Genomic DNA, 18,779 nt, shown 5'->3' with positions numbered 1-18,779 from the left:
TAGGATTATTTTAGAAATCGGTATGAGATTCAAAGTGTAAAAATGTCTAGTACTTTGAATGTTTTACAAAATTATTCGAGATAAAGATGTATGGAACTACTGAAAATTACTTTAGATTCCTTTTCCTTGTTCTGTAAATTCTTTGATTGGAATTTGAATGCTGCTGGAAGTATGAAGATTTTCACAGGACAATGATATAAATGGAACTTTAAAAGTTTTTTAAGTGTTACAGTGATATTTTGTTGACCTCCGTATTAGCACACTGCGCCGAACGCGAATAGCATGATGTTGTAGTCGCAAGGGAGCAATTGAATCGAATAGACGTATTGTACCGTAGCTCATTGTATTCTATTTCAAACTTTTATATCATTATAATTTATATGTATATATGTATATGTAGAGATGGCGTGCAAAATCACTAACGGTGATTTATCACATTGATCGCCGAATCACGATCACGGTCGTGATTTAACTTCATTCACGACCGTGATTGCGATTTTTCTATCTTGGGTGAATTTGCTCACTGCGATCGTAAGTCCTTGATCTTTAAACAGAAAAACGTATTCAATATGATTTTACGATAATTACATTACTATTCGGGTTTGTAAACATCAGTAGAAAAAACAAGAAATTCTAAAAAAATGATTTGCTAGGTAACATGTAGATTATAATTTGTAATCATTAATTTATTCATTATTCTTCATTGTTTCTACTTATTCCTTCACTTTATACGATATAACCCTAATTTTTGTTTTGATGTCGTTAATGTGAAATATACAAATTATGTATCGAGTGTAAAGAACTGTTAGGTTTCTCCACCAATAAGAAACGATCACGGGAAATCACGAATCCCTGTGAAAAGTCATCGTGATTGGGAACGAACGTGATCGAATCACGAGTGATTCACAAGTAGCAGTTCACGCCATCTCTAGTCGCAGCCCCATTAGAAAGAAAGGAAAGTTACTCCAGTTACTGTTCTCTCTTTCTAGGGCCGACTTCACCCCTACCATAAGACCACGCAGTCTATTATACATATATTTCTATGGCTTATTTCAAATAATTTCCATAATTACTAAGATGGTGTGCATGGCATGAATGAGTCGCAATTGACGAGAAAACGTTTAAATGTTATTTTTTACATTTCGTATAAAACTGAATAAACACAATTATGGCTGCATCTACAGACGTTGCTACGGTACAGCTCACGTTTTTTTTTTTTACACTAATAGAATCGATTTGCGAATTGTCTCAATACAACCTCCAAATAACCTAACATATTAACCGGCTGATTGAAAAGGCGATTCAAAAGTGTCTTTTTTAAATAAAATTATACGATCGATTGCTTACAGTTATTGTACTTTACATAGTATATTATTATTTGTAAATAAAGCAATGTGTAAATCAATATATATATATTGCATTGTTTATGTTGAAAATATCACGTATATTCATAAGATTGTATTTTGTACTGTAAACAAAATTATAACAATAGAATATACACAGCTGTTCAAAAATTTTTGAGCATGTGTTTAATTAATTAAGTCATACTTCAATATTTTTTGTTTAATATGGAATAATTTTAATAAAATTTTTAAAGAATTCTTTTAATTTTTTAATGAAAACGCTTGTTATTTATTTTTATATATATTATTAATAAATTATGTTTATGTGCATATATGAAGTATTACTTTGTGTCAAAGGTTTATGTAATGTTAAATAATTTCAAGTTTTTTCAATAAATCAGTTTCATTTCATTACTTCTATATATTACACATGTAGATCAAAGTGCAGAGATACCTGAACATGCCATTGGTACAACGATGTAAAGAAATAGCAGCATTAATAGATGAATCCAGTACAACAGAATTGCAACATGTGTTCCCGATATTGATAGACTCATTGTTTGGAATAACAGACAATGTTGGCTGGGGTTTACACAGTATTACTTTTAAGAAGAACCCATTAGAGTATGAGATATTGTGCAACTTCCTTAATCCACAGGGACCAGTTTTCTTTTTATGCTATAAATTACTACCAGACTGTTATGTGAAATATAATTTTCCAGTGTCATATCTACCAGTAAGTACTTGATGTTCGTGAAAGTTATGGATAGAAATGTTACACATACTTCTTTTCTTACATTAGGTGAAAATACGTTCTATGTTGGAAGAAGGTGTGATACCACCATTTTATCTTGACAAAATTAGGGATGATCAGGGAACACGTGCTGTGTCTGTCTTAAATATGAGTATCCTTTTGAGTGATTCTAATTCTGTACATTCATCAAAATTTGGACTTTGCCCTTAACTTTTTTGTAGATCCCTTTGAATATTACATCATACATTTTGCTTACCATTTGACAAACCCATGGCTGCAAGTGCAGCAACAGGAAAATGTGTGGATCAATTGGGAGACCGTTTACGTCCAATTAGCTCACTGTTACTTGTATCATTTTTTACCTAGAGACAATTCCCCAGTTTTGCCAATTATTGGCCCGTACATAAGAAAAACACCCCAAAGGAAGCTGGTACAGTCACCTGAAACTAAAAGGTATACTGACACGAACAAAATTGCACTGTTAGACATACAATAAGTTTAATGGTTTTAATAAGAGATTATTACAGGCTGCAAACACCGCGACTTCTCAGAACATCCATATTATCGCCTGGATCTCCAAATTCCGCTTCAGCAGTTCCCCAACAGCAATGTCTGCCCCAAGTTTGGAGAAGTGAGACTGTAGTTCAAGTTTTTCTAGACTTTTGGTTGGAATACACAGAAGAAGATCAGTTAAATACAAGATTAGGCACGTCCTATTCTGCATCTGTTCCGCGAAGAGTAAGTCCATTGTGTAAAACATTTTTTATTAACTGTGTACATTCATATTTCAATTGAACTATAGCATAGTATCCATTCTGGGGAACACATACGCCTTGTACGAGCATTTATAAAGACTTTGCATGAATTTGCGAACAGTGCCACAGGTGATAAGAGTGCGATGGATGAGCTCAAACGGTAATCACGAACGTTCCATAATATATGCTCTATAATAATGAAGATTGACTAAGTAGGAGTATTTTCAGAATAATTTTGCCTTCTGTGCAAGGGAAGATCTATACATTCCTTCGGAAAGCTATACACCACTGGCCCTTAGATAGTTCATTTAGATTAATCCTTGAGGCATGGTTAAGCTTCATTCAACCATGGAGGTATTTCCCTGGTATATCGTATACCAAGGAAGGGTGAGTACGCGATGTATTGAATATATTAGTCATGGTATTTGTTAAAAAATTTCTTTTGCTCGTAGTAAATCAGAGGAAGAAGAAAGAGGAAAGATACATGATGTATTCAGATGGATGCATTTTGTTGCAAATAATTTGTTAGCTTATACAGCAATATTTCAGCAATTATTACCACGTTTTATGAGAACAGATCTTGTAGCTCCAAAAAATGCTTTGATGCTATTCAGAGTTACAAAAGTATGTAATCTATGTGACTTCGATGATTGAAGTGTAAATTGATACTATTTATTTAGGATCTCGATATCGTAGGTATTTTCACAACCACATCTGGCGAAAATGATATGCGAAGTAGAGAGTCATATGGACGACGTAGGATTGAGTAGAAGTCGAGTATCTACAAATCAGTGGGTCTCGAACGTAAGACAACAGATTTTAGATCTGGAAGGACCGACATACCAATACGTTCCAATGTTTTCAATGGCCACCGTTTCACAGGTATGTGAAACATTTAATTCCAGCTGTTTTCGTTTACTTCTTTCGGAACTGTAATTTTAGGTCGTGTGCCTGTTAAGTACTATTAAGCAAGCACATTTAACAGCGACTAGTTTAATCGATGCATTAGAAAAGAAGAGACAAAACAGAAAACTTTTCTTAACAATATGGGAATTCTTTAATGGTGAAGATTACTCCTCGGATGATATTAGTATAGACGAGCGACGACGAGTTCCTGTATACTTGGCAAATGCGCAGCAACAGTTGATTGAAATCTTTGAGGTAAATAGTAATACGATAAAGATGAGCCTGTGTTCCATACAAAATATTGGTACACTTTAAATATGTCTACAGATCAATGTAGAAGATATTCCTCAAGTAGCAATTGAAGCCGATCAAGAATATCACGACAGTATTCTATCTACGTCCTTTTGTCATCAGTCACAGGTAGTAAATTAATTCAGTCTTCGAAAAGTTTTATTAATTAAAAGAGCCTTAATGGGTTCAATTTTTAGATGGATTCTAGTTTAGACACTAGTAAGCCAGGTGTTTTTGTACCAATACAAAAAGACAGGCAAACATGTCAGTACATTGAATACATGGGAGATCCGGAATTGCAACCAGTGAGATACAACGAGTGTGCTTTTCTTGTTAGAATTTTGTACAAACTCTGCACTTATATAAACCAGAAGGTAAACCATTCGGTTTGAATATGTTCTCTAATAAAAGGCTAGACGAAATTTTGTATAAAATTGCATATTTCCGACAGTACCGACACAAGATAAGTACCATGTATAATCAACGGGGCTTCGTGGGCAGCGTTTGCCGACAAATTTTACAACCACCCACGAAAGTTGTGAAGTTACCAAAACGAACGTCGAATGGGTTTTCCAATGGCTACGAAGAACGCATTCCACCCCGATTGAGTCTACGACCACTGGCTGATTATGGACTTCTCTTAAGCTTAGCATTAGGAATGTTTATTGCTTGGGTTATAAAGTAGGAGAGCTTCCATAATGACACCATTATTTTTGTTATGAAATACCAACCGTATAACGTCAATCTCGTTTTACAGTTATGGTTGCTTCGCTTTTCTCGGATTTATTTTTTGTATATGGTTTGTATATGTAATAATACGCGCGACGTTGGAGCCCTGGATTACGTGGAGGAGGAGTTCAACAAGACATAATGCAACGTCGTTCTCAATAAATTAAGAACAAGTCAATTACATTTAAGAATTGACACGTATCATTGTACGGTATTCCATGTTACCACAGACTTAGGATACGGTATCTTAAGTTTGTAACCTTGCTCGGAAAGTGAATGTTTATGCAAATTGTAATTTTTGAAGTATTTAAATAAATATGGTTGTGATAAAATAATTTAATACAGAACTTAGTACTTATTAAATAGTATTAGTAACCCGAATTCCTATAAACATCCAAAGATTGTGGGTGAATCTAGAAGTTACCCCTGTTAATATGCAACTTGTTAATGATTCTTATTCGCAGTGCTACAGCAGAGTGCATAATTTAAGGCGCGAGTTTCACTATTTAATGTGAATAAACATACCGCTATAATGACTTATTATACTTCATGCAATATTGTAAAGAGTAGAAGATACGTTCGAGGTAGAGAATAATTGTAGTGGTTATTATTTAATCAGTATCACATACGAGAAGCTGATCATTTCTATCAATTCTACAGTACAGCGACAACTTCGCGTAAGTACGACGCGGGCGGCGGTTCGTTAACATCGATATTGTGAGGAAATTGATATTGGACTGAAACCGTGAACGCTTCATGCTCAAAGAAACTGCGAAAGAAGGAGAAAAGGTATTATGGATCACAATTTCCTCTCGTTCCATATATCGACTTACACTTATAAAATAATAAGCTAAGTTCCATCTTATTTTATTTCCTCTTAAAAACTACGAACATTGTAACCGTGTAAATATCGTCGAGCAGCAGTGTACATCGTGTTTAATAAAAGTAAATCCACCTGCTGCTCGTCGTATACACGCCCCGCGTAAAGAGTTCCTTTTTAATTGGATCCCGCTGCCCGTCGCCGTACTCCACAGTTTTTTTTTATGTTTCCCCAGGCAGAGGCCACAGATAAATATCACGCTGGGTTAACTGTAACTCGTAAACGCAATCATAATGAAGTGTACTACAACACACTGCTTGTAGCACGGTTGCTGGCTAACTCATAATTACGCTGTAACTGTACATAACGTGTTTAATTTTTTAAATATTAATATCTCCACAATAGCGCACGAACTCCTGAGCACTATCTGACGACGGAAAGGAATAGTTTTAATTTAAAACAGAGAAACAGAGAGATGAGAAAGGGAATGAAGTTAATTCTTTTTATAAACTTTTTACCTGATCAAGAAGTGGGTTGGCTATACTACTACCCCCCGCCCCCATTTTCTACGTCCACGTCCAATCGCATTAGTCGTATTAAACCATTAGATATTTAGCGCGACGGGCGTGTTTGCGTGTCCCATGTGACACGAACATGACCTGTTTTCAATTTAGATCCGTGCAGCTCGCATTCTCGCCCGGAGGCTCGACTCCATTCAGCTCTGCGACGCGATTACAGATCCCTTTATGCGCCGTGAAACGACCTGTTGTACGCCTGTTACGAACAATACGCACGTTCCGAGTCACCTCGAATGGACCCGTTCACCGTTCGTTAAGACCTCCTCCGTTAAAGGAGGTGCTCTTTAAGCCAGTGGACATGCATCGCTTAAAATCAACCGCCACGAAGAGAGCTGCTATCACCGCGAGGGCTCACGGGATACCTACAGGGATCAAATGGCAGGATAAATTTTCAACAGAAGTGGTTCACCATCACGCGACCGCGGTTCCTTATGCAAATTCAGACTTTTATAGACCAATTAATGGAACTCGGAAATTTTTACTGCGATTGTGTTTTCGACACTCGAATTTTACGACAAGTGGATAAAATTCGTAGTCTATTAATTATTGACGGTCGACCACTTTTCCTTGTCCAAAGATTTTCTATAAAAAAAAATTAGGATATAAAATCGATGTAGCTGACTTTGGGGTAACCTTGATACCTCTTCTAACTATTCCTTTTGTAAGTCCTAGTTTTATCTGGATAATACTTTTGCCTTCGGTCTAATTGCAAATATTGTTGACTATAGTCTGAAACATATAGGAGATTATACGTAAGCATACATTGGAAGTGTGAATGTGCGACTCAAGACCTATAACACCAAGACGTATAACAATTGATGAAAATTTGATTCAGATCCATATGTACCACTCAGCTCTAATCCACGGCTTCTTAACCCGCGACTGTGGAATTCATGGAAGCCAGTGGCTTTCGTCGCGTATCGGTCTAATTACGTAATTGCCATCTATTAGAACAATGTAATAACAGAGAAGGGTCGAAGACATGCTCTCGAGGCTGGCCGGGCAATTAAAATACATCGATAATCTCATTGAATCGTGTGAATTTCTCGTGTCGCCGTTTCGATCAGCCGGTATATTGAATAACACGTAACGTCGGAATAAAAATTGTCGAAGGAACGATAATAAATAACAGATATAATTTAAAACCATGATATTTCACCTCTAAACATTACGACGAACGTGGAGGAAGGATATCTCCAGCTTCCGTGAAACGGAGTACGAAAAATGCGCGCGGAGCCATTTGTCTGGTTGGCCTTGGCAGTAATCCGATCCAGTCTAACGTCGAACGGAATAACAAATACCTGCTTGTTTACGAGACGATACGGCTCATCTATTTCGATGATTTCATCGATCTAGAACCGTCAATGGCGTCGTCCCCGCAGATCACACTTTAATTTACAAAGACGACAGAAAGAACGGATTTAATTAAAATTTCCTTACTGAAAAAATATACAGTTATTGACAGCGTCTCTAAATGCCTGTTCGACTGTGAGCAACGATAGAGCTTCCGGTATCATTTCGTTCGATATAAATAACTCTCGAAAAAAATGAAGATCCTGATCTTTGATGACCTATATGGCGTTCCGATTCGTTCACGATCTCTGGTCCGAGTTTCTTGTAACGAAATATGTAAAAGTGATCTCCACGAGAATTTTATTCTAATCGAGCGACATAAATCTTGAACTCATAATTCGCGATGGACAACCAAACTATTCGAACATGTTTAAATTCAGTTCAAACAACTGACCGTTGTTTCGAAGGGTATGGGCCCTATTGCTGCTCGTAATTCGTAACGGTCACGGTGGCGCCACTTGTCGAGAACTATTCTGGTTACCGAAAGTAATTCGAACCGTCCTACGTTTGACGTGCACGGGCGAAAAAGATCGATAATGAATGGAAACGAATCGAGAAACTTGAAATTGGTGGGAATTGGTGGAAAAAAAAACTTGGGTCAAGGGAATCTCGAAAGTTGTCTCTGTCGCCGGAAGTTATTCCGACAGAAAAGGAACTCTTAATTTCGCCGGGGCAGAAGGACTCTAAGCCAATTTTGTGCTAGTTATTCCCTGAAGGAATGAACTTCACGTACGAGCATTTCACGCGCGGGCACGTGACGCGCGTTTCACGAACCGAGACTTCCGTCGAACTGTGGTATGTATCGAGTCCTCGGCTGGGGTATGTTTTATCCAATTACGAGTCTCCTAGGGCGTTCACACGGGAGTACGAACAGTTGTTTGTTGTTTTCCAACCGAATTAATTGTAACATAAATGTCATTCAGTCGTGACCACTGTGGTTGTTACTTTCATTTCAATTATTGTTTTAAGCGATGAGTCAATTATTAACAGACACGCTACTTTGGACAATTGACAGTTATAACTAGTGTTTTGTTTTCAGCAGGCTTGTACGTCACACGAGTGTGACGTTGGGCTTTCACGACAATCAGTGGGTTACACGTGTGTGATGCTCGATGGTACGCGTTGGTTAAACGCACGAAACAATTAGAATAATTGGATGGGGGTCTGAATATTACTGAATCGTCGGAAACGTCACGTAGTGCGATCCACAAAGAACGTTTTAACCCTCACCATCGCATATTTTTCTTATGCTCTCGAGTAAGGTCTGAAAGACCCTATCATTTTCAACGGTTTTCATTTTGGGCTGTACTGGCAACGCTTGATGTGCCTTTCTTTTTATTTGATTCGTCGAAAATCTAAGAGTAAAACTGTTCAGGTTGGATTATTGTAAGTATTTTTGCAACAAATATACGTGTAAAAATGTGAAGAAGAAATTGTGAATTTTCGTGGGAAATGAATTTGTTTTTAAAATTGTATCTCATTTATAAAAGGGACAATTAAATATCACGTCACTCCAAAAATATATACTCTTTCCTATGACGCGTTTTCTAAAAAAGAAACACGCAAAGTAATATTTTTTGCATACTTCACACTCCACAGTAATTTCACAGCACAAAAAAGAACTTTAAATAACATTTACCCGAATTTAGTTTTACTCAGATTTACCGACACTTGTATCTCGCTGGGTCTGTCAGACCTCTACTCGCACTTTCGATGTTAACAACTCGGTAACCAAAAACGGATTGACGCGGCGTAATAGTAGAGAACATAACTACAGTCCTTAACTTTCTTCTCCCCCCACGGTCCTGACACCTTCGCTTTACCCGAACAGGTATACACAATAAACATTCTACGATCACCTGGGGTCTGTCAGACCCCGCGACCTACTTGAGGGTTAATTTAAGGAGAACCATCTGAAGATCGCTATTAAAAAATTCTATGGGAAGTTCCATCATTTGGGAATAAAAGAAGAATTATTAGATAGTTAGAAAAGTATACAGGTTACTAAATACTGTTCAGCTGGTGTGTCTATCAATTTCTGTTTTTACGTTTTCTAACAAACAACATTCAAAGTTCATTATTTTTAAAACACACAAGCAATAATATGTATCCAACACAGCCTCGATTTGATTTTTCCGTTGTACCGCCAACAACAAATCATCCGGTACTTCGACGAGTAACTCGAGTACCAAGAGAAGTCGATGGAAAAATGGTGGACTGGAGAACTGACAAGGGCAAGAATACTACGTAATCACATATATTGGGGGTACCCATAAGAAATGAATTATTTTCCCAAGACCTTATTCCTCATGACGGTGATTATATAATCGATTAAAAAATAAGTGTTATTTAAAAAAAAAAATTTTCTCTATGAATGCAAAATAATTGATTACTTATGGGTACCCCTAATATTCCCAATTACATATTCCTATACAATCGGACACTTTGAAGTATTCTGTAAAAATTCAGAATGTGAAATTCCAAAATCGCGGTGATAGAATTCCGTGGAAGTTCACCACCACCGCCATAACTTATCACCGCCTCCTCCACTCCACCTCCGCCGTCGCGGTGTCCTCCCGTGTTGTCACGAGGAGGAACTCAGTTTCGCGCCACGGGGTTGAGAAGTCGGACGCGTTTCTGTCCACGGTGCACACACCTGGGAGAATTGCCGTTTAATTCGCGATTTTTCGTACGTGGTGGCGACAGAAAAAGGTTCAACATCTTGATCGTCGATCGAGCCGTGTGGACCGTTCGTAAAGTCGCGAGACAGCGCGCCGTTGATTGACGTTGATTGGCTCGGGAGGAATTTCGCGTGACGCTTATCAGTCACCGGAGAAAATGTTCGATCGGTATCCGAGATCGATTTGAGAATCTTTGAAATTGAAATTCTTTTTCTTACCGTACATAACAAACGACAAAGAGGTCCACGAACATCAATGCACTTATGGCGAAGATATCGCGAGACGGTTATAATTATACGCAGGACGCGATACGCGAAATCTCTATAAATAAAGATGGACGCAGAAGCCTAGAATAGAGTACACCAAAGTGTGCGTGATATTAAAACGCAATTATTTACGAACACTTTTATATCTTCTGGCTTCAACTTTCAAAGCGGCTGACCTTACGGTGGATCTCGATACAATCGCATCCAGCTCCCATTCTCGAACGGACAGATAAACGTTAACCGCGAATGTTTACGCGAGTTCACATTATTGTAGACTGTCTTGTAGAGACCAGAATCGAGAGAACGTTTATTGTACCAGCGAAGAGGGTCGTTAAACGATATACAGGGTGTCCCATCCGATTTTGAGTCGATGTTAATGTCATCGCTTCGTTCTGTTGTGCCCGTTCGCATGCATTGTAGATGCGCAAAGTCGCTGATGATCGTTACCTCGTCGACAAAGTATTTCAAGCGGAATCACTCGGAGAACTTCTCGATCGAAGTTCCAGCATTATACGCGAGCCACTTCGCTAATCTTCCTCCTGTCAGCCGGTTCGAGTATTCGGTCGCGGAACAGGCCTGGAACTTCTCAATTGCGTCACGAAATAACCGCGATCGAGACACGATCGACGGCCTGTCACTCCCCTCGTTAGTGAGCATCGTGCTTTACGCGAGGCCGCGGTTAAATCGAAACTTTAATCCGTTAAGCCGCGGAGCAACTGTTTAAACGACGACGCAGCCTGAAAAACTGTATGAATGAAAACATATTGGGAAGAGAAAGAGAGAGACAGAGACTATATTCGTAGCTCGAGAAGCTATGAATTTTAATGCACCGCGAAGGAGGTCCCGAGGATCAAAGATCAAAGGACAGAAGTTACTTCGAGTCTGATCAGTTTTGACGGCGAAAAGGAAACCTTGACGATCCAAGGGTCAGTGGGGACTTTTCTGTAGTATTCGAGGAAGATCAAAATCGAAGTAACAAAAAAAGAAACTGGGCCAAATAAAAGGGATCTCGGACAGAAGATTAATTTCGCTACCTGTTCAAACCCTTTGTACCTTAAGGACTGTTGAAAAAGTGTCGCGAACTGCGGTTAATTTTGTTCCAGGGAAATCATTTAGAATCGATCAGAAAGCTCCGAGTTACTCTTCCTATCAGTTTCCAGTAGAAAAATGATCTAAAAGATTAAAGAACTTCCATGAAATTATTGAAACCGTTGGTGTCCATTTTCTACGTCGTCGCAGAAAGCGAAGATTTTACAGAGACTAAGATTATACCTTCTTTAAAGAATGGGAATAATGAAGAATCCAACAAGTGAAACGATTGCTCGACTTCTTCGATCTTGAGTTCTAGGGTGATTATCGTAAAGGTGTCTGCTGGTCCGTGACCTTAATAACCTTCGAAACCTGGGCCAGAAGCACGCATACGCTGGATCCACCTGGCCGACGAACATGCGCTGGAAGCGGCTCGTGGAACCGCGTAACAAGCCGCAACGCAACCCCGCACCGTTGCTGGCCGAAACGTGGTCGGACTCGAAACAACGCCGACACAATGAACGCGGCGAGCCGCGAACCGTCGTTTCCACTCGTGCTGTATCCAACGTACGATCCCCGTGTCCCATTGTAGACGAAGATCCACGGCAGATTGCGCGGACCGTGTCCCGAAGCGGTTGAAAAGACGCCGCCTGGTGTCATTCAACGAGGCTCATTGTATTTACGGGAGAACGTAACGGACGCTGAATGGGCCCTCACCGACAAAAGCTGACCTTCCGCGAGACTTCCTGGCGCACGTTTCGCGAGCGTAGACGACTTCGAGAGGATTGATGATTGACGGCCGTTCCTCGCCATTCAGACCAGGTTACGGAGAGAATTTGATCGTTCTTTGGTGAAGTGGAAAGACGTGTATGCCTTTGGACCGTTGGTCCCGCAGTGGGAAGACTATCGACGTGGTTGCTCTTGTTACTTGGACAGTATAGAGACGATCAATGGATACCTGTGAAGAACAAGTGTTGATAAATGTCTGATCTATAATTAAGATCGATAGTTCGTGGTGTTTTATCGGTTGCGAATACTGTTATCGTTCTTCGATAGTGCAGCAAATCTGGCGAAAATTGAAGGGTAGCTTTTAAGGTCGAATCTTGTGAACTTCGTCGATCTATCATTTCCAACGGATCGATTTGACGAACTGTGTCGGGGATTCAGTGACGTTGAATGTAGACCAAACATCGGCGTCCATACCAATAAGCAACGGATCCGTTTCCCTGTGCCTCGTTTCGCCGGCAAGCTGAGCTTGGCCCATCCTTTAAAGGGAGGATCGATCGCCAACGCGTGTCACGACTAATAATCGTTGCTCCTAGAGATCGGCCACCCTCGGAAGTTTCGTATGGATCGCGCCAGAACCGATATTGAGCCGTAAACCGGATCTATTTAAAATCGTGTGGCATCGTGTGCTCGCGTGACGTTCCGTCTGTAGCGTCATGCCGTACGGCGGAATTAAAGGGATCCATTAAAAACGACCGGAACAGGGGGAGAGAAAAAAAAAGCGTTCGTCACGCGACATCTGGCTACAAGGAGGGGTGGTCCAATCATTCCGGAGAAGACGAATGACAATCGATTACTAACAAGGACAATGGAAATTACCATTTTATCACGGCGAACGTTCGTTCGCCGAGTGATACGCGAGGTCATCGGACCAAAGCTACCTTAAGGTCCTCCTCGTGCAAGGACCTTCCGTGTTGATCGATTAACGAACAATATATGAAAGAAAGACGAGACGAGAGGGCTTATATATCGTAATCGTGTGTCGTGATGGAATTTCCCGTGAATGCCACCGAATCGGCCGATAACTTAACAGTGACCGCTGTGACCACCAACGAGAACTCGGAGCTGAATCTACTGTACACGGTCTGCGAGATCCTGGTGGCCGTGTGCGCGGTGTTCGGTAACGGTCTGGTGATCATCGTCTTCAGCAAAGAACGAAAGCTACGTCGACGTACGAATTACTACATAATATCGTTGGCCACCGCCGATCTCCTGGTCGGCCTGTTCGCCATACCGTTCGCGATCCTCGCGAGCATCGGCCTGCCGACGAATCTTCACGCCTGCCTGTTCACCGTCTCGTTGCTGATCGTACTCTGCACGATCAGCATCTTCTGTCTGGTCGCGGTGTCCGTGGATCGTTACTGGGCGATACTGCATCCCATGGGATACTCGCGCACCGTACGCACGAAAACTGCCATAGGTAAGGGGGCATAAAATGAACGACGCCGACAGGGGCGACGTGAAAGATATCCGGTGACATGATATACGGGATGAGTCGTCTAACGTTTGCACCTCAAATATCGTTGTTGTTTTTAAAGATACGTTAAATGTCTTGAGGACAAAGTTGAATGGTTCAATGGATACTTCTCATACGATACCAAACAATTTTTGTTTTTATGTCATTCTTTTTAGAGATATCAAGGTCACCTTCATTTTTATGTAGAGTCCCATTGTCGTCTTGGACATTGTCGGAAGTAAGCTCAATATTCTTGTTGGAACGTCGACGCCGATGGATAAGAATAATCTGTTACGTCGCTCCAGGTGGTTATTTCCGTCGGAGGAATCGATGATTCTTTTTGGTTTGTTGTTTCTTTATGGGGCCAGAAGTATACTTGAAAAGAAACAAATGAGATCTTCCAGAGAGTATCGATGATCTTGTACTGCTGGTTGATTTAATCGAAGACGACCCAGAATATCTTGTATTCAACGAGAGCAGGCGCGCCACCTGTTGCCACCTTAAGTGGTGTATTCCACCGTCTCTGTGTCGATTCGGTTTCATTCATAATTACCGTCTCGTTGTTCACGATGCTGAGACGTCTTCTTTGTCGATTACTCATAAGACGTGCACGCTCGATAACACGCTACAGCCGGAAACAATGGCGTGCTCGAGAGAACGGATCCTCAACAATGTTGTCTAATCAGGTGTGGCCAGAGCTTGTATATATTCTAGGTCGTCGTGTACATTCATTACCGCCGTACACTTATTGTTCGAACAGACGTAATTTCCAATAATACACCATCTGGGCTTTATAATATTCGAAAGGTATTGAAAATGATTGAAAGGACTTCTGTGCATAAACGATTTACCCTATTCAAGTTCTTCGACGTGTGCTCCAGTTGCTACTTAAACACAATGAAACGCGAAACACGCTGATTTCGATGGAGAACATTCGTAACCTGGTATACACATACGAGCAAACAATTCCGTAAATTATAATTGCGCGTAGATATTGCTTTACCGTCGCTTAATTAAACGGTTACGAGCAAAATGTTTCTGGGAAAACCGTTTTCAATTGGCCCGGTCGGAGATTGCGTAACGATCCGCGACAACAGCCGTGGTTCCATACGTCGCACGTTGCTTTGAACTTTCAGCCGGCACGCCCGCTCAATGATCGACTTCTACTACTTGCGTTCCATTTCGTTCTACGCTTTCACTGTCCCGCGAAACACCTTTTCCTCTCCAAGACCTTTAACAACGTTGGACATAGAATTACCGAATAATTATTAACAATAATATTATCAGAAAGTGGTATAATTATCGAAGGAATTTAGAAAATATCAGGACATACGAAACGCATCCGCCGAATTCCATCAGTTCGATTTCCCAAAGGACTTTCCCTCCTTTCGATCCTTATCTTATTCATGGAAAATCGTACCATCACGCCACACCATGCCGCGTATTCGTGAACTAAAAAGAATTCCAACTATAAACTGGTCGTGAATTTATCTGTTTGTATGTTGTCCGTTCGACGGGACCGACTCGAAGGGATGTGCTAAGAACATAACGGTTAACGACGACAGACGTAACACAAATGTCGTTGAATTTGTTTTTCGATGCAAAAACCAGAGAATAACGACGTGTTTCTTTTTTAGTGACAGCGTGTTATCCCTTATTACAAATCGAAGACGGTTCGTAAAACAAAACAAAAAATTAACGACCCGGTTAGACGTTCATTTCTCGTTCGCTGGAACGGCCGTGATTAATTCAAGCGTTTCGCCTGTTTATGGCACGAGTGATTTTAATTACGACCCTCGCTGACTGATACCATCTCGACAGCTGAGCGAAAAAGGCACGTTTATTACCCAGCCCCCGTCAATCGATAATGTTCCACGTGTGCCTCCTATTAACTTAGAATGCCCGGAGTGTACGTTAATTTATTATTGAATTTATTCTATTCGACCGAAAGTTTCTTAACTGTTCTAACTCCATTTTTCAAAAATATTTAGTTAATCAGTCTACGTCTCATTGGTCCAAAGAATACTAATTCACCACAGTATAAAAAAAATTCAACCTAGAAAACAACAAATATTCTTTCAAGTCCTAACTCCGAAACTTGGAAAGTTTTTTTTCTTAATGGTTGTATCTCAAAATTCTAACAATAATTAATAATGTATGTCGACAATGAGATAAAATTTTGCTAAACATTGTGATGAATAGCTGTTTAGTAGATAATATTATAATGTGTTTGATTATTTCTCTACTTTCCCGCTTCGACAATATTGAACTTCGTAAACTTTGAACTAATTTTTCTCAGTTTAGAAACTAGTGGAGATAGAACAATTAAGATCTAGAACGACGATATTTAGTTCAGCCACGACTGGTGGTGTTATCGCCAATTTACTTGTAGCGATCCAAGGTGAACAATCAACGGGAGTAATGGTGGCGTTTGATTGATTGCAGGTATAATTTGCGTGTGCTGGATAGCCGGTACTCTGGTCGGTTTCTTACCGCTTTTCGGCTGGAACGCAGGCAAGAAGTCCAACGAGAAATGCATCTTCACCGAGGTGATGGATTACAATTACCTGGTGTTCCTTTATTTCGCCACGATCATCTTCCCGGCGCTATTAATCGCAGCCTTCTACGCCCATATATACCGAGTGGTCGTAAAACAGGTCAGACACACTTTTACCGTATCCGTTACACGGAGCAGAGCAGCGCGTAAACACGACGACGAATTAATAAAAAACTTGTCTTCCGTGTGGTGTTTGTAATCCAGCCAAATTTACCTCCCATCCTCGAATCGATCGAATATCTGAAGATCTCCGATACTAACATCTGCACCCCACCTCCCAAACTTCATTTTTATCGTACCCAACTTTTTTCATTCCGACGATCTTCCATTATCCACCAAGCGAAATTAATGATCGTAATGGTCTTCGCATAACTTACTGGAAACTCTGTGCTTCGAGGGTTGAAGACGCGTATTAATTAGTCTTTCGCTCTTCTGTGTCAGTAACGCGAAGGATGATCCACAGACGACTCTGAAATATATAGGTCACATTTCGATGAGATTACGATTCTACAAAATAAGTCGGCAAATATAAAGTAGAATTTTATCGTACTTTGCTTATTTTCGGGACGATTGAATGCGATTCCTTTAAATGATTTTCGAAAGAACTTAATACTACTGTCTTCGTTAAGAATCATAGGTTATGGCCGTTGGGTTGCATAATAATACACGAACAGTTACAGCAAATAGTGACGATGAATCCCGGTCGGCGAAACGGGAATCAGACCACGGGCACGATGCTGCGTCTGCTAGGCGCCGCCCGAAAACGGGAAGTAAAAGCCACGCAGAATCTCTCCCGTATCGTCGCCTTCTTCATCATCTGTTGGTTCCCCCTGTACACCATCAACTGCGTGATGGCGTTCTGTCCCCGATGCAAGGTGAACGACGTCCTGATGAACTTCTGCATTATCCTGTCGCACCTGAACTCGGCCGGTAACCCGTTGCTCTACGCTTATCATCTGAAAGATTTCCGTGCGGCGTTGAAGAACTTCATGTGGAGGCTTCTGTTCCCGCACAGCGACGTGAAATCCAGCGTTATCAGCGTGATCCACGACCGTGGATCGTTGATTGGTTCACAGAGACAGCTCAACAGGCAGGGCGGGTTGGCGACTGCGAGGGGCCAACGATCCAGCTTGTTGCGCCAGGTTAGGATGTCAGATATCGAATTCCATTTGGTAATCGAAAAATTTTACAATCAGCTACATGCATTTGTGGGTGCTAATTTTTTATATCGATCCAACGATTCTCTTGATGCCATCTGGGTGACAAAGAGTGAAATATCAGTGTCATTAAACTAGAGTAATTTCCCTCCAGTAATCCAACCGTTATCAGCGCTCATAGCTGCAGTCGTTTATGTTCCCATTGTTTATTGGAAAATATATCTTATCTGATCGAAGGCGTTGATTAGTGCAACAGAGTAATGATGTGTGTTTTGCAAACAGGTGACTGACGTCAGATTGAAACCCTCATCCACGCCTAGGAACGTGTCGATTCGTGAAAAAGAGGCATCGAACGCGTCGAGCTCGTCGCAGAGCGATAAACAGGAAGTGGACGATTGCAATAACGACAACGCGAGTCAAAACAGCAATGAGAATCATCGTAGCGAGAGCGACAGTTACGCGAACAATCGAATCGATTCAAAAGTACCCTCTAGTGTGTCATCAATGGAACTTCAGACGTATAAGCCTCTGGTGCCGCTACTTCCGGCGGAAATCGATCATTTAGAGGAAACACCACCGGCGTCCATTTTTGTGATCGAGGTGGACGTGAATCGCGTCGATTCCGTTCGTGAAATGATGGACGAAGAATCGATGGAATGCACGGATAAGGGTTGATAAACCTTTTTGTCTTTCGAGATGGATAATAAATTATCGATAATAATTCATGCATGGTCGAAATAGATAGATTTCCAGAACGTTGGTGCGATGTATTTTTGGTGTTAATGTTCATTCGATGTACGATATTCCGAGTCCTGGTGCTAATACTCATGGCAAAACACGAGCGAATTAATTTACGATGCGGTCGAGACAGCGTTTTTATATATTGTTAATGTTATGTCTTGTTAACTTATTATGCGTAATTTTACTACACCATATCTTGAATTAAGACTGTGAATATCTGACTGAACACGAGTTGAGATTACAATGTTTTAACTTTCGTTGCTAATGTTCAATGTTAGAAATGTACAGTGAGTAATAGTATTTCTTGAATATGTATTCCTAAACCAATTTATTCGTTGTCGATCAGAAATAGACAACAAAATTGTGTAATATATTTGTAATAACATATCCATGATGAGTAGCAATGATTTGGTATACCAATTATGTTTGATTGTAACACAGGAATCAAAGAATGGTACTAGAACATTTTGATTGAATCATTTTGCTGTTCACTTTTTTGTTTAAATTACGATATATGAGTGGATGGATATTCGAATTTTTAAAAGCTTCTGAGAAGTTGCTACGTAAGGTTATTTGT

General features: G+C 40.4%; 2 protein-coding genes across 2 annotated transcripts; both read left to right on the top strand.

The window, feature by feature from the left end:
* Window positions 1–1,167: 1,167 nt before the first annotated feature.
* On the top strand, window positions 1,168–4,945 carry LOC107187802 (sphingomyelin phosphodiesterase 4). Its single transcript, XM_015575976.1, has 14 exons — window positions 1,168–1,195; window positions 1,780–2,079; window positions 2,146–2,248; window positions 2,319–2,550; window positions 2,625–2,835; window positions 2,900–3,012; window positions 3,081–3,239; window positions 3,305–3,476; window positions 3,549–3,734; window positions 3,795–4,013; window positions 4,086–4,178; window positions 4,247–4,423; window positions 4,501–4,730; window positions 4,807–4,945. The coding sequence occupies exons 1-14, from the start codon at window positions 1,169–1,171 to the stop codon at window positions 4,943–4,945; spliced, it is 2,361 nt and encodes a 786-aa protein (XP_015431462.1). The 5' UTR covers window position 1,168.
* Window positions 4,946–13,278: 8,333 nt separating this feature from the next.
* LOC107187821 (adenosine receptor A2b-like) lies at window positions 13,279–18,136 on the top strand. The gene is made up of 4 exons (XM_015575994.1): window positions 13,279–13,711; window positions 16,193–16,404; window positions 16,979–17,446; window positions 17,744–18,136. Exons 1-4 carry the CDS (start codon window positions 13,279–13,281, stop codon window positions 18,134–18,136), a joined length of 1,506 nt encoding a protein of 501 aa, XP_015431480.1.
* Window positions 18,137–18,779: the final 643 nt, after the last annotated feature.

Source organism: Dufourea novaeangliae, unplaced genomic scaffold (genome assembly GCF_001272555.1).
Source record: "Dufourea novaeangliae isolate 0120121106 unplaced genomic scaffold, ASM127255v1 scaffold112, whole genome shotgun sequence".
Lineage (NCBI taxonomy): Eukaryota > Metazoa > Arthropoda > Insecta > Hymenoptera > Halictidae > Dufourea > Dufourea novaeangliae.
Note: the sequence above shows the minus strand (reverse complement) of the source record. Positions and strands in the feature narration are given on the sequence as shown.

Excerpts from the sequence above, each read along its gene's own strand:
- LOC107187802 (XM_015575976.1), top strand. The coding sequence starts at position 1,169 with ATGGCTGCATCTACAGACGTTGCTACG. Across the intron at positions 3,735-3,794 it reads CAATGGCCACCGTTTCACAG|GTCGTGTGCCTGTTAAGTAC; the intron begins GTATGTGAAACA and ends CTGTAATTTTAG. Across the intron at positions 4,731-4,806 it reads TTTATTGCTTGGGTTATAAA|TTATGGTTGCTTCGCTTTTC; the intron begins GTAGGAGAGCTT and ends CTCGTTTTACAG.
- LOC107187821 (XM_015575994.1), top strand. The coding sequence starts at position 13,279 with ATGGAATTTCCCGTGAATGCCACCGAATCGGCCGATAACTTAACAGTG. Across the intron at positions 13,712-16,192 it reads ACGCACGAAAACTGCCATAG|GTATAATTTGCGTGTGCTGG; the intron begins GTAAGGGGGCAT and ends GATTGATTGCAG. Across the intron at positions 17,447-17,743 it reads GATCCAGCTTGTTGCGCCAG|GTGACTGACGTCAGATTGAA; the intron begins GTTAGGATGTCA and ends TTTTGCAAACAG.